Source organism: Micromys minutus (assembly GCF_963924665.1).
Source record: "Micromys minutus genome assembly, chromosome: 21".
In the NCBI taxonomy this organism is placed as follows: domain Eukaryota; kingdom Metazoa; phylum Chordata; class Mammalia; order Rodentia; family Muridae; genus Micromys; species Micromys minutus.
The window spans coordinates 35,339,816-35,355,148 of record NC_137956.1 but is presented as its reverse complement, the minus strand read 5'-3'; the positions used below and the strand labels follow the sequence as shown (position 1 = coordinate 35,355,148).

At 45.6% G+C, this 15,333-nt stretch overlaps 1 protein-coding gene across 1 annotated transcript in view; it reads left to right on the top strand.

Annotated features, from left to right (window-relative positions):
• Positions 1 to 14,569: 14,569 nt before the first annotated feature.
• Positions 14,570 to 15,333, top strand: part of ACP3 (acid phosphatase 3) — a gene marked incomplete at both ends in the record, with an annotated part of 40,055 nt that continues 39,291 nt past the window's right edge. Inside the window, one exon of the mRNA XM_080934099.1 lies at positions 14,570 to 14,686. Coding sequence (XP_080790225.1) covers positions 14,570 to 14,686 — 117 coding nt within the window. The remainder of the gene's footprint in view (positions 14,687 to 15,333) is intronic.

Below are 15,333 nucleotides of genomic sequence, written 5' to 3'. Positions count from 1 at the left end.
TTGGCTCCTAGTTCAAGGGTACAGTCCATCAGGGCAGGGAGGGCTGAGGAGCCCTGCTCGCACTACCTCATTCACTGAACCGAAAGACTGCAGGAGGTGGAGGCCAGGCCGTGAAATCATTATGGACTGCCTCCAGCTTGATTGCCTAAAAGCACCGCTAGTTAGGAACCAAATCTAAAAGCACCGCTAGTTAGGAACCAAATCTTCAAACGCAGGAGCCTAGCGGGGACATTTCTCATTCACACCACAACATCCACTTAAGATTATCACATTAGATGTGTTTCTCATACCATCCCACGTTTCAGCATCAGCTGTTTCAGAAGGGAAGCTTTGCTCTGGAGCTAGTTAACCTGTGCTGAGTCCCCATTCTTCTGTCCCACCAAGCCGGGAGGATGGGGAATGAACCAAGCTGTGTAATGGAAATGGCTGTAGAGGCTTCTGATGTTGAAGAGTAAAAGGTTGTCAAAGGACACTGATTCCTTGCCCTAGGGATTTCCTCTGCCGCTCCCAGGAAATCCCACTTTCTTGAGATTTGAGTTCCCAAAATACCACAGAAGGTCCGGATGACCTCTGTGGAATGTTCCAACGCCCTAGGTGTGCCTGGGGGTGTACTGATAAAAAATGTATGACTCTTCCCCTTATGAATTTCCTCATTCCCCCTGTCCTCCCCCTCCTTTGTGATTTTTGCCTTTATAAGCCTGTTACAAGTTCAGGCCGGGGTCGAACTCCTCTACCCCTGCGTGGTGTATGAGTCTCGACCCCAGCATGCTGGCCTGAGATCTCACTCTTTCACTTTCAATAAACTTCCTCATGCGATTGCAGCAAGTCTGGTCTCGGTGCCTCGCTGGGTGCGCGCCTCTCCTGAGATTTGAGTGAGGGTCTCCCTTCGGAGGTCTTTCATTTGGGGGCTCGTCCTGGATTTGCGCAACCACCCAGGGGCCCTAGACCTACTTGGAGGTAAGGATTTTCTTTCCTTTCTTTCTTTGTTGTCCTGTTGTGACTCTGTGTTTGTGGATTGTCCAGATTGTGATTCTGTGTTTGTGGATTGTCCAGATTGTGATTCTGTGTTTGTGATTTGTTCAGAGGTCTGGTGCGATCGCAGTTCGGTATTCGCAAACGCTCTAACCGAGTCTGCTCTTCCAAGGGAGGAGTGGAGTGGACTGGGATAGACATGTCCAGGGTCCACCGTTTGCTCGCCCTGGGAGACGTCCCAGGAGGACAGGGGGAGGACCAGGGACGCCTGGTGGACCCCCACGGGAAAAGTCGGGAGATCAGTTTTTCTCCTTGACGATCTGTGTCAGAGGGCCAATTGTGGGCCATCTGGCTCTTTTCGGGATTTCAGGTCGACTCGAGGTCGGCGACTGACTTTGTCTCTCTGTTTTGTAGTATCTGTGAGTGTTTTGTGTGTGTGTGTCAGAACTAGAAATGGGCCAGACTGTGACAACCCCACTAACACTGACTTTGAACCATTGGACGGACGTTAAGACAAGGGCCCATAATCTTTCTGTTGAAGTTAGGAAAGGACCGTGGCAAACTTTCTGCTCCTCCGAATGGCCGAGTTTTGGCGTAGGATGGCCTTCGGAGGGAACTTTTAATCTATCTCTTATCTCCGCTGTTAAGCGAATTGTTTTTCAGGCTTCAGGGGGACACCCCGATCAGGTTCCATACATCATCGTGTGGGAGGACCTGGTCCAAAACCCGACATCCTGGGTGAGACCCTGGACAGTGGGGGCAGAAACGGCAACGGTGGCCGTGGCCTCGAACAAGCTGGCACCTGCGCCATCGGCCCCCACGCAGATCTATCCTGAAATTGATGATGGTTTTCTTCTCCTCGACAACCCTCCACCCCCATACCCTCAACTGGCTTCTCATGCAAGTCCCCCACAGGCGCCGACTCCCACTGACTCCCAGACGGCCTCTGAAACAGGACCAGCGGCCGGGACCCGAAGCCCCCGGGTTCGAAGCCCAGGGGGAAATGGCGCGGGGCTTGGCTCTGCTATTGCCCTACCATTACGGGCTTATGGACCCGCCCCAGCTCCGGGAGAAGTAGTCCCGCTACAGTATTGGCTGTTTTCATCAGCCGATATGTATAACTGGAAAACTAACCACCCCTCTTTTTCAGAGAACCCCTCGGGCCTGACGGGACTCCTTGAGTCCCTGATGTTTTCTCATCAGCCCACTTGGGACGACTGCCAGCAGCTTTTGCAGATGCAGCTTTTCCCTTGATCCGCCCTGACTAGGATTACAACTCTGTAGAAGGCCTTAGAAGTTATTAAAACACAGATCTGGAGTCAAATCAAAGAAGCCTACACTCCAGGAACCACCGCGGTGCCCCACGGGTTCCAGGTCGGAGACTCAGTCCTGGTCAGATGACATCGCGCTGGCACGCTTGAGCCCCGGTGGAAGGGACACTACCTGGTGCTGTTGACTACCCCCTTGACAGTCAAGGTCAACAGGATTGCTGCTTGGGTACAGTGGCTGCTGGTGACAATTCTCTTAAGCTGCACCTTCGTCGTAGCCCCAACCTTGGGTAATAACCCCCATGCCCCTCAAAAATTAACCTGGGAAGTGCTTAATGAAGTGGGCGACGTCGTGTGGTCAACTACCGCAGTGCACCCCCCTTGGACTTGGTGGCCTGATCTTGCACCCAATGTCTGTAAGTTAGCAGCCGGCTCTATGGCCTGGGATCTTTCCAGTTATACCAATTTAGAAAAGCCACCCCCAGAAGAACAGTGTGTCCCTCATGGCATAGGGATCACATTGGGGTGTTCAGGACAGTTTTACCGAGCCAACCTTCAGGCAGCAGACTTCTATGTCTGCCCCGGACAGGGACACACCAGGGAAATGAAGAGAAGGTGTGGAGGGGCCTCAGACTATTTTTGTAGTAAATGGGGATGTGAGACCACGGGAGAAGCCTACTGGAACCCTTCCTCCGCTTGGGATCTAATTATAGTTAAAAAGGGTCGTAGGCCAGGGGAGCCAGAGAAAGGGGAAAGAGATCCATCCAAATACCTGGCTTATAGGACTGGGTGTGCCTCTGAAAGCTCCGCTAGCCCTCAGGGACCGTGCAAAGACAGTTATTGTAACCCTCTAAATATCAGCTTCACCCCATAGGGAAAACAAGATCGTCAGTGGGTAAGAGGAAACCGTTGGGGATGGAGAGTCTATACTGGCAGAGGGGACCCTAGATTCATTTTTGTTATTAAGATAAAGATAGAGAGTCCGCCCACATGACCCGTAGGCCCCAATTCGGTGCTTGATAACCCTGCACCCAGGCCTGAGAGACCTCCTTGTCTCACTCTGTCACCAAAGGAGGACTCTTATCCCCTTGTGACCACACCCTCCTATCTCCCTATGAGAACTGAGGACCGCCTGTTCAATCTGCTTGATAGTGCATTTGTTGTTTTAAACTGCCGCTACTTTGACCTTAGCTGTCTTGTTAGGACTTGGAGTGGCAGCAGGAATTGGAACAGGAGCAGCTGCCCTCATCCAACAACCTTACTACTATAATGAACTCAGAGCAGCTATGGACGCGGACCTGGGAGCATTAGAACAGTCCATAACCAAACTAGAAGAGTCATTGACTTCATTATCAGAGGTAGTGCTACAGAACAGGAGGGGATTAGATCTGCTTTTTCTAAAGGAAGGAGGGCTCTGTGCTGCCCTAAAAGAAGAATGTTGCTTTTACGTAGATCATTCTGGTGTCATAAGAGATTCTATGGCAAAGCTTAGAGAAAGACTAGAAAACAGAAAAAAAGAAAGAGAAACATACCAAGGATGGTATGAAAATTGGTTTAACCGGTCACCCTGGTTCTCTAAGCTAGTCTCTGCTTTGGTCCCGCCTTTACTCATTTTAATGCTAATCCTAACCTTTGGGCCATGCATCCTCAATAGACTGGTGACTTTTATAAAAGAAAGGGTGAGTGCTGTACAGGTAATGGTCCTAAGACAACAATACCAGATATTACAAGAAGCTGAGGGATCGCTCTAAGATTAGAGCTTTTTACAAAAAGAAAAACGGGGGAATGAAGAGTAAAAGGTTGTCAAAGGACACTGATTCCTTGCCCTAGGGATTTCCTCTGCCGCTCCCAGGAAATCCCACTTTCTTGAGATTTGAGTTCCCAAAATACCACAGAAGGTCCGGATGACCTCTGTGGAATGTTCCAACGCCCTAGGTGTGCCTGGGGGTGTACTGATAAAAAATGTATGACTCTTCCCCTTATGAATTTCCTCATTCCCCCTGTCCTCCCCCTCCTTTGTGATTTTTGCCTTTATAAGCCTGTTACAAGTTCAGGCCGGGGTCGAACTCCTCTACCCCTGCGTGGTGTATGAGTCTCGACCCCAGCATGCTGGCCTGAGATCTCACTCTTTCACTTTCAATAAACTTCCTCATGCGATTGCAGCAAGTCTGGTCTCGGTGCCTCGCTGGGTGCGCGCCTCTCCTGAGATTTGAGTGAGGGTCTCCCTTCGGAGGTCTTTCAATGTAACAGAAGGGTTCTGGAAATCCTATCTAGATTCTGACGCCCATGGGTTTCCAACAACCAAATGAGAACTAGCAGGTAGTAAACGCTGATGCTTTAGGGGTAGAATTGTAGCTCAGTGGGTAGAGCACGTGCCTAGCATATGTGAAGCCCTGGGTTCAATCCTCAGCATAGTGTAAACTGGGTGTGGAGGCTCACCCCTATAGTCGTAACATTTGGGGCGGCAGAAGCAGGAGGATCAGATGTTCAAAGTCACTCTTGGCCACAGAGTGAGTTCAAAGCCCACTGCTACGTGTGACGCTAAAAAATTGCTAGACATTTTAAGTTTTCTGACTTTGTTGAGGTTTGTAGGGCTTTGTTACTGTAGCAAAACGTAAGGGCTTTGCTTTTCCACCCAGTAGCGAACGAATCATGTTTGTTCCTGCATGACAACTCCAGAGCTGCAGAACTCCCTCCATGTCTCCAGAACTCCTCCATGATGTCAGCGTGAGCTACCTCAGGTTACTAAGACCCCTTCTCATACACTTTTAATTAAAATGTAATTACATTATGCTTTCTCCCTTCTATCTCCTCCCTTCATCTCCTCCCAACTCCCCACCCAACTCTCCTCATATCTCCCCATTCTCAGACTGATAGCCTCTCTTTCTTTTGTTAGTATTGTGTTTATATATACATATCAAAATCCACAAATATATAAATACAACCTGCTGGCTCCATTTTGTTGTTAATGTGTATGCAGAGGACCAGTCTGTATTGGAGAGCCAAATAGCAGCTCATCCCTGGGAAAGGCTAATTCTCCTCTCAGCAGTCAGCAGTTGCCTATAGTTCTTTGTCTGGGGTGGGACATAGTGAGTTTTCCCCTTCCCTCTTAGCTTGTCTGTTGATGTCACTGTAGCATATACAGCCATTTCTTTTTTTTTTTAAACGACTTTATTTTACAAAACAAAGATAAATGTACAGATTTTAAACATTTTTTGCTTAAAATTATACATTTTTGTCAGTACTGTTTTTTCAGACATTGAAATAATTTTTACACAAAACCATGTGAATATATTTTTTTAGTCAGTACTTGATTTTTTTCAAGGGCTTGACAGTATGCATTGAAAACCTAATAGTTACAATAAGCGTAAAGTACATGCAAAACAAAACGCAACATGGAAATAGTCAAAGTCTTCTTGTTTTGTAAATATATGTATATTTTTTTGTTTTCTTTATTTCTTGGACTTCATACAGTCTGTGAGTTGTTTCTGGGGGAGTGCAAGCCTCTGGGGTTAGCATCCCACTATCAGTGACTGCATATTATGTCTGTTCTTTTGTGACTGGGTTATCTCACTCAGGATGATCTTCTCTAGATGCAGCCATTTTTTTTTAAGAATTTGGTTAAGTCATTGTTTCTGGTGGCTGAGTAGTATTCCATTGTGTATATGTACCACAATTTTTGTATCCATTCATCTTCTGAAGGACATCTGGGTTCCTTCCAGCTTCTGGCTATTATAAATAGAGCCACTATGAACATTGTGGTGCATATATCTTTGTTGTGTATTAAAGTGTCTCTGGGGTATATGCCCAGAAGTGGAATAGCTGGGTCTTCAGGTAGTACTATATCCAATTTTCTGAGGTATCGCCAGACAGATTTCCAGAGTGGTTGTATTAGCTTGCAACCCCACCAACAGTGGAGAAGTGTTCCTCTTTCTCCGCAGCCTCGCCAGCATCTGCTGTCATCTGAGTTTTGGATCTTGGCCAATCTGACTGGTGTGAGGTGGTATCTCAGGGTTGTTTTGATTTGCATTTCCCTGATGGCTAAGGATGTCGAGCACTTCCTCAGGTGTTTCTTGGCCATTCGGTGTTCCTCAACTGAAAATGTTTTGTTTAGCTCTGTACCCCATTTTTTAATAGGGTTATTTGATTCTCTGGTGTCTAGCTTTTTGAGTTCCTTGTACACCTTGGATATTAGGCCTCTATCTGATGTGGTGTTGGTTATACAGCCATTTCTATGAGAGACTTTTCGGATCAGGCCTTGGTCTTTCCAGTCCTCTTTACCAGTGTTCCCTGAACCATAAGTGCAGGAGCTGTGATGTAGTAGATGTATTAGTTGGTTCCGGGCTCCCCATGATCCAATGATCCCTGCACTGTATCCAGTTATAGTTCCCTGTGAGGAGCTCTATTTGCTGTAAAGAGAGGCTTCTTTGATTGGCAGTCAGGTAGCTACAGTTATCTATGGGCCTATATAGTGATAAGGTCTAGAATGTACTTGGGACCCTTTTATTATGAACAGGAAAATTTATGAGGACGGCTGTCTGTAGGCAAAGTCCATGGGGGTGATTTGAAGTCAGCTTTGCTCAGCCTCAGAGATCAAAGCTGATGGCTCCTTTCCATTTGGGAGCCTCAGAACAATTATCAAACACCTGCTTCGTCTCACCCAAACCTACTTCTCCTTGTTGAGGAAAACCAGGAAAAGTTAGATCATCTCATCTCAAAGGGGAACAGAAGCAGTTATGGCCAGTCTTTCAAACATTATAGTCATAGCTGGGGATCAGGGGAGGCCAGTGAGCCATTCACTTCGGGCACCACGTTCAGCGGACGTCAAAAGTCTCTAATATCAACGTGACTGTTCTAACAATTTGTTTTTTAAATGAATGAGTCCTCTTTCTTGTGGTGCTCAGCCATGTCCAGGTGAAGCTACCTATCTCCTCCTAGCCACTGGCGATCAGAGGCTCACTGAAGTGAGTGATGAGCTTTCGTGGAAGAACACAGGACCACGGTAGCTGCTGATGCTCCGGGTGAGGCGTGGGAGGGTTATGTGGTCAGAATCGGTGGCGAGAATAACAGACAAGGCTTCCCCATGAAACAAGACATCTTGATGAATGGCAGACAGAGTGTGGACTTACTGTGGAGTAAGGAGGACCCTTGTTATCAAGAGATGGGGGAAGTGGATGCATTGTGAATGCCGATCTGAGTATCCTCAAGTTGGTTATTGTAAAAGCAGACACAAATCCCCAGACTGGCAGATGCTACTGTGCCTCAACAGTTTGAGGGTCCAAAAGAGTTAGCCAAGCCCCAAAGCTCTTCAGTCTCTCTAAAGATGATGTCCACAAGTGTGCTGTCAGAAAGCCCTTAAACCAAAAAGGGGAGAATCAAGGCATTCATGAGTCAGAGTCTTGTTTCTCCATGTGTCCTGCAATGCGAACGCCTACATATTGTTCTGAAGGGAAAAAAAAAAAAAAAAAAAAAAAAAAACTCACTAAAGGAAACAAGGAGGCTGCAGAATCCATTAAACTTACAGGCCTGAGAATGAAGGAAGCTGAAGCAAAACAGGAGGAACAGATTCACAAGAGATGTCGGCTGTCCTCTCTGAGAGCTTCTACTTCTTAGTCTGAGCCCAGTCTGAATCAAAAACAAGTTTTCAAGAGGGACTAATAGATGAACAGACTCTGAATATATAACAACAACAACAACAATAATAATAATAGGGGTGAGCATTTTAGAGTTGGTGGGATGGCTCAATGGGCAAAGACTCCTGCCACTAAGCCTGAAAACCTGAGGCGTTCAATCCCTGGTGGAAGGAGAGAACCTATTTCTGCAAGTCATCCTCTGAACAAACTTTGTAAAGATAGTTTTAAACAATCCAGGAGAAACAAGCCTCCATTTTAAGTGAAGACAGGATAGTACTGACATCTCTCGTTTTGTCTCAGGCACTCCTAAGCCCCAGCAGTTTTTCTCCTGAACGTACCATTTCAGAACTCCCAGGAGAGTCATGAGCCTGCTTTAGCAAGCTTTCCAGGTGATTTTTGCTTATGATCATGTTTAAGAATTACCGGAAAGATGACCACTGATGATCCTTTCCTGCCTTCTGGACTGGTGCACCCAGAGAACCTCACCTACAACGACATGACCTGGGAGGTGACCCCAGGCCTGGCTGACACCGAATTGTGTCTTTGTGAGAGGCCTTAAGCAAAGTCCCCTTTTAAGCTTTTTCTGAACTCTTGGCCCAGGGGATATGTCAGATGATAATTTCAGGTCGGTTTAAGCCACTAAGTTTATTTGCTTCAAAGCAATAGACAATCTTAAGATCTTAGGTTGTCATGTACCAGTGTGGATCACTGTTTTTTTCAACTCATCCAATTGTGATTTTCCGTCAATACTCAATCTCTACAAAATATGTATATTTATTAACACATGCTCCCACTATCATCTCTTTCTGAAATAGTAGAATATTAGTGGTATATCCGATTCTTTTCACAAGCCCATCTTTATTGCTTGTGTCCTGGATCCTTTTCATGGCCATTTTATTGGCATACAATATACATACCATCCAATTTACCCATTTGAAATGGATTGTTTTAGGACATTCAGAGTTGTGCAAGCACCAGAGAATTGTCACAGTGTCCAGGAGACCTTTGGCTCTTATCCTAATATCTGACACATCCCTCTCTTCCCCCACACAAGACTAATAAACTACTTGCTGTCCCCTAAGACTTTCTCATTTGAGACATTTAATGAAAGTAGAATCGTGCAGTATGTGGCCTTTGGCGGCTGCTTTCTCAGAGAGTTTTAAGTTCCAACTATGCTGTAACATGTATTGAAGCTTTATACCACATATGGCCAAAACTACCAAATTCAAGAACGATCTGTTATAAATCCAATTTCCACTGGCAATCCCCCTTTAAATTTAATTTTTAAAAAATATAATAAAATTCTTACTAGTTTCTTTTCTTTGAATGTGCTTGCCTATGTAATGAGCTCCCTGAGGTATATATTCCTTACTTTGATGATGTCATATGTGGGGACACTTGAGAACACTAAATGATTTTTTAAAATGTATGTTATGTCATGGACAGGAGAAAAGACACATACCCACAATCACTCACACATACTCACACCTGTAGTCACACCCAAACACACATATGTCTGCTCACACACATTCCTATGCACTCATACTCACAGCTAGATTAAAGGCAGAACATCTTTGTTAAACCCACCCTACATTAAATGTTGCCTAAGAGCCTTTATAATCGCAGTTTGTTAATCAATATTCCCATTGGCTAGAAGTCTGTAATGTGCTGAGAGTCCAATAATATTGTAAAGAGGTTAGGCAGCATTCCTACTTGTTCTGGGAACCCCCACCCCATCCTATGGGATCATTCAAAGGTCTTTTTTTTAAAGATTTATTTATTATATATATTATATATAAGTACACTGCAGCTGTCTTCAGACACACCAGAAGAGGGCATTGGATCTCATTACAGATGGTTGTGAGCCACCATGTGGTTGCTGGGATTTGAACTCAGGACCTCTGGATGAGCAGTCAGTGCTTCTAACCACTGAGCCACCTCTCCAGCCCGCATTCAAAGCTCTAACGGCCCTTCATCTAACTAGGACCATCACAGTTTCTCCTATAAATTTTTATTCATGGCCACATATTTGTGTTTCATCATCCAGATGCCACTCCCCACCATAGTCTAGGTTAATTCTTCGAAGACCTTTTATATATTGGTTTGTTTATTTAATTTTTGTGTATACCACACCTTGTTGTGTGGAGGCCAGAGTACTTCTTTCCGTTGTCGTGTGAGTTGTGGGAACCAAACTCAAGTCGTCAGAATTGGCAGCGAGCACCTTTACTCCCTGAACCATCTTCTCAGCCCATCCTCTTCAGATCTTAAGAAGTCATTTCATATGCCAAGGCACTGAGGTGGAGAGGGTGATTGGGAGCTAGTGCACCTTTGTGAAGACAAGTAGAGGGGAGGGGGGATGGGAGCGGGATGGGCAAAGGGGATAACATTTCAAATGTAAATACAGAGAGTACTAATAAAAAATTTTTTTGAAAAAAAAGTGGGGGTGGGGGAGAGAAGTCAACTCACCTCCTTCAATTCCTAACATACCTGAGGCTAGCCTGGTGAGAAGAGCTACCTTCACCTTACCTTGGCCATCTTCCTTATCAGGACCACACTAGAAACCTGGCTAGTTCAGAGGTAAAAACAGCCTTGACTCCCTTCCTGATTCAGGACAACTCAAAGGTCATGAAAATACCCAGCAGGGCAGCTTGGCTTTCATTAACATTGCATTGCCGTCTGGGTTGTTTTTCTTCCCCCTCTTCTTGTTGATCTAGAGAGCGCTTGCCAACGAAGCAAGCTGCATGCAAATGTATATCTGAGTGTAGGTTTTCCCAAAAGTCCCAACTTGTCCAGTGCTGGGACTTTTTAGTGCCACATTACCCAGAGGTTGGCTATCAACAGATGAAGAAATAAACAGTAGTATAGAACACATGAGTCAGACTGCATTACATTCAAATCATGGGAAACCACTGCTTGCTTTGGCTTATAGAAAAGCATCTATTTTTTTTTTTTTTAAGGCCTTACTTATGAAACCGCAGTTCTCATCTCCAAAAGGATAAGAGATTCTGGAGTTGAGTATGAGTGGCCCTGGCCTGCGAAGAGTTTTAGATCACCCCAAAGTCCAGGTTCCAACATGGCAACAGTTTCTTGAAGCTTTATAAAGACAGAATGAAGGAAGCCATGAATAAAGACACTTTCCAGACACATTGGTGGGAAGATGAAGTTGACGGTAGAGTGGAACTGAATGGCTTCCACTGTGGGCGTCAGATGCTATCTGATGACAGTCTTAGCACTTACTTTAGTGGATGTGAGGGTCTGTTTATACATTCCAAAGGGCTTACCTGACAGTCAACGAATGTAACCTTACATAGAGAGGTCGGAACTAAGTAATTGCTAAGGGGGCTAAAGTTAATGCAAGACAGTCCTGCTTTGGATCTGCAACATTCCAACCTCTACACATCAGGGAAGTTCTAAGCAGTCAATTTGAAGTCACAGCTTCTTTCCGGAAAATTTTCACTCTTATTACTAGACCCCATTAGGCCTGATTTTTTTCCAACTTCTCCCCAGCACTGTCTAAGCTCTGTTTGTTTGTTTGTTTGTTTCTTACTTGATGTTCTTTCAGACTCAAGTTCATGAGTTTAGAATTTTTAAGACTCTACATGTACAATCTTTTCAAGTTTCAAAGAATGTCCAAATTGTATATTTCTGTACATGTATAGGCTTCCGAATGAAGGGGAAGACACCCTTGAAGGCTAGTCATGCGGGATCCCCTGAAGACTGGAATTGAACTTGGGTCTTTTGTAAGAGCAGTACATGTACCTTCCCACACGGATCCATCTCTCTAGCCCAATGATTATTTTACTTATTTTTAAATTTGTTTATTTATTGGTTGTATGTGTGTTTGTCTGTCTGTCTGTCTTTACCATGTATGTGGGAATACCTGTGGAGACCAGACGAGGGCATCAGGTCCTCTGAAGCTGGAGTTACAAATGATTATGGAGCGGGGATACTGGGATGGACCGGAGGTTTTCTGAAAGAACACCAAACACTCATCATGGACTCCAGCCCTCTACAAGTATAATGCAACTGTTCTCCCCTCATAGCTTGGTGATCAAAGCCTAAGATTAACAAAGACTATGATGGAGGTGAAAAATATTGAAGTCAACAGACGTTGCATTTGAGACGTTTTGGTTAGAGCAGCCCTTTCCCTGGTTCTGTCTTTTAACGGTGTACTTGTGAAGAGAGGGTGCGCCACTGGCATGAAAGCAAGTACATGGGACCTGAGGTTCCTTTGGTTGTTATTTGAACACATAGGATGACTATCTTTTCCCCGTTGTTTGGAGTCCAACCTCACAGTTCTCCTTGATTGCCTCATCTCAAAAGAATCCGTGGGAAGAAAAGGAAAGAAAGCAGAGGGAGGAGGGACTGAGTTTGGGGGTGCAGCAGGGCCTTTGTGTAAGCAAAAGTCTTACTTGTTGGGGGTGGAGAGATTAGAACATTTGCATAAAGGTTTGACAAAGTAAGGAAGAGAAGAAACACATTTTTATCCCTTGTGGTAAATGGAAGTTTTGTAGTTTCTGACCCCCAAAAGAGCTAATATTTGATGTTTCTTAAAATGTTATTGTTTGGGGAAGGTTAGAAAACTCCAAAGGAGTTTCTAAGGATTAGAAATGTTTACCCAGTTTATGAAGCAGACAGCTCACTGAACCACAACCTTTACCAGGAAGGGCAAAGGTCATTACTACAGTGGTTCCAAACACTTGTCTCGAATGTGGAACAAGGAAGGAGTCAGAAGGAAAACTGAGCTGAAATCTGAGAATCTAGGATGCTCCACGGAACAGGGGATCCAGAACTAGTCAAGGGTTGGGAGCTAACTGAGCCTGTGTGAACTGTTAACTGGTGGAGATTCCTTCCGTCACCACGTGAACACGGCAGGGATTGATACAATATGGCAAGTCAGCCCTGGTTTGCATGTTCTAGTTGCTTTTGTTCTAGAGTTACCCAACAGGAAGCAATCCAAGACACAAATGCCTGGTACGGGCTTAAGTGGTAAGGAGCTGCTCCATCACCGTGGCTGGACGATAACTATGACTCTACTGACGTTACAGGAAGCCGAGAGTGAGCCGGGAGTGGTGCCCAGCTATAAAACCTCAAGGCTTGTCCCTAGTGACCTATTTCTTGCAGCGAGGCTTCACTTCCCCAGGGTTTCACAAATATTCGAAAACGGCGACGCGACACGAGCTGGGTAGCAGGTGTCCAAACTCATGTTATGGAAGACATCGCAAACCACAATACCCCCTGTGCCGTGCACCCATCTTCTCAGCCTCGCGCTCAGGGAAGAGCATCATGGAACTACCTAGTGGAGAATACAACCAGCAAAAAGAAGACCACGCGTCCCTCTCAATGCATAATCCACAGACACAAATTCTTACTTCCCCATACCAGAAGAACCACGGCTCTCCCACACACCGCCTTCCAGGGCTTCCTATGACCACAGGGCGACGCGAACGGCCGCCCAGGTAAATTGGATGAACTGCTGGGGATGCTGTGGGCAAACCATTGTTCTCCCTCTATCCTTGGGGCGGAAACAGCACAGCAGGTCGCTCCGCCCTCATCACCTGCAGATCCTCACTGTGCCTCTCCCGCTGATATTTCCTGTAGTGACGGGACTGACAAAGGTGAAACAAACAAGCAAACAGAAAGCCAAATTTCTTCAGTGCATACAGTCCTCTTCCACGGAGTCCCAGTGAGATCATAGCTAGAGAGTCAAGGGTGTGTCTCCCCCAGATTGAAAGGTTCATCACCAAAGTTCCTGATTATCGACACAGCAAAGCAGTGTAGGCTTCTCTGGATTCGCTCGCTTGTTTGTTTTCTGGTTTGGGTTTTTAATGTTCATTGTTAATTACACATCACAATGGGTCTCGATTTTTTCATCCTGGGACATAATGTATTTCTATCGGATTCACTTCCACACCTACCTTACCCTCCTCCAGCTCGCCTTAATCCCGATTGTCAGACTGATTGAGTCTCCCTTTGTTGCTATTTGGCTTTGTGAGTCACCCAAGGAGTTCAGTCAACTGTTCACAGGAGCTGGGAGTAGGGGTGAGAGACTTTTTTTTTTTTTTTTTTTTGGTTATTGCTTCTTTGTATTCTTTCTAAAGGGCCTGTAAATGCAGCTTTACTTGGCTGCAAATGACCCTCATAATCCCAAATGCCTTAAGGCGTGAAGAGTAGTCTTCCTTATACCCTCTCTCTCCCTTTCCTGCCACTTTAAAACACCTTTATTGGCTACATAAGGGTTTAAGGCCAGACACCACGTTTGGCAGGAGAATGAGCCTCATCCTGTCAATACATGCCCACAACTGAGGCTTCCTCAGACACTGAGCTGAATCCTAAACCTTCCAGAGACAGGGAGGATGTCTTCCCAAAGGCCGCCCGCCTAGCGCCACCATCCAGCCAAGGAAGAGATAAAGATGAGCCGAAAGCAAAAGAGAAGGCTGGGCAGGACCAAGGCCTTGAGCTATGCCAGCTCTGGGCCTCAGGTCCTAAGTGAAGAGGAGGAGGCTGATCTGAGGCTCACAAATGACCTGGCATTATTTGCATGCCAAGCCCTGCCCCACCCTTCTTGCAATCCTACTAGGGAAGAATGTGGCTCCGCCTTCCTGTCAATCTCTTGATTAAATAGGCACTTCCCTCCAGAAAGCTTCTGAAGTGCAGCACCTCCTACGGCTGCCAGAAGCAGCTCTCTCCCCCACCATGAGAGCTGTCCCTCCGCACCTGACCCGGACAGCAAGCCTCAGCCTTGGCTTCTTGCTCCTGCTCTCTCTCTGTCTGGACCCAGGACAAGCCAAGGTGTTGAAGTTTGTGACATTGGTAAGTACACTTTTTCTCATTGTGGTTTTTTTGTTTTGTTTTCTGTTACCAGACAGTCAGAGAAACCAAATGTCACCGTTCCTGTTTCCTCTCTGAGAGCAGGCACTGTTCAGATTCAGAAGGTTAAGAGTCACACAAGTTTGTTTTAATGAAGACAACAGTCTCACTTGCTGTTGATGGTGCTGTTTCTTTACAGCTCCCCTCTGGTCTGATGCCTTTTGACTGACAGGTCAGGTCAGGAGAACTTGCAGCATAGCGCACTGTTCAGATGCCAGGAGCTAGCCTGACCTCTTTCCATTCAGTGATCATTAGCCTGCAAACCAAAGAGCAGTCACTTTCCGAAGCTAAGTTTCTCGTGTCTATCCTGACTCTGGAGCATATGTTTGTAGTTGTATGTTTGGTAGCACAAAAGAGAAATTGAACACAGAATTTCAGAGTGACTACCAGATAAAAGATGTAGTTGAGCATTAAGACCATGATTTTCCTTATGTATGGTAACTGTGACAAGCCATGAAAAGGAAGAAAGGGCTGTGTGTTGCCTGTTGTCAAGGAAAAAAATATATACAGTTGGGTGTTAAAAAAACATATGTTAAGGGGCTGGAGAGATGGTTCAGTGGTTAAGAGCACTGACTGCTCTTCCAGAGGTC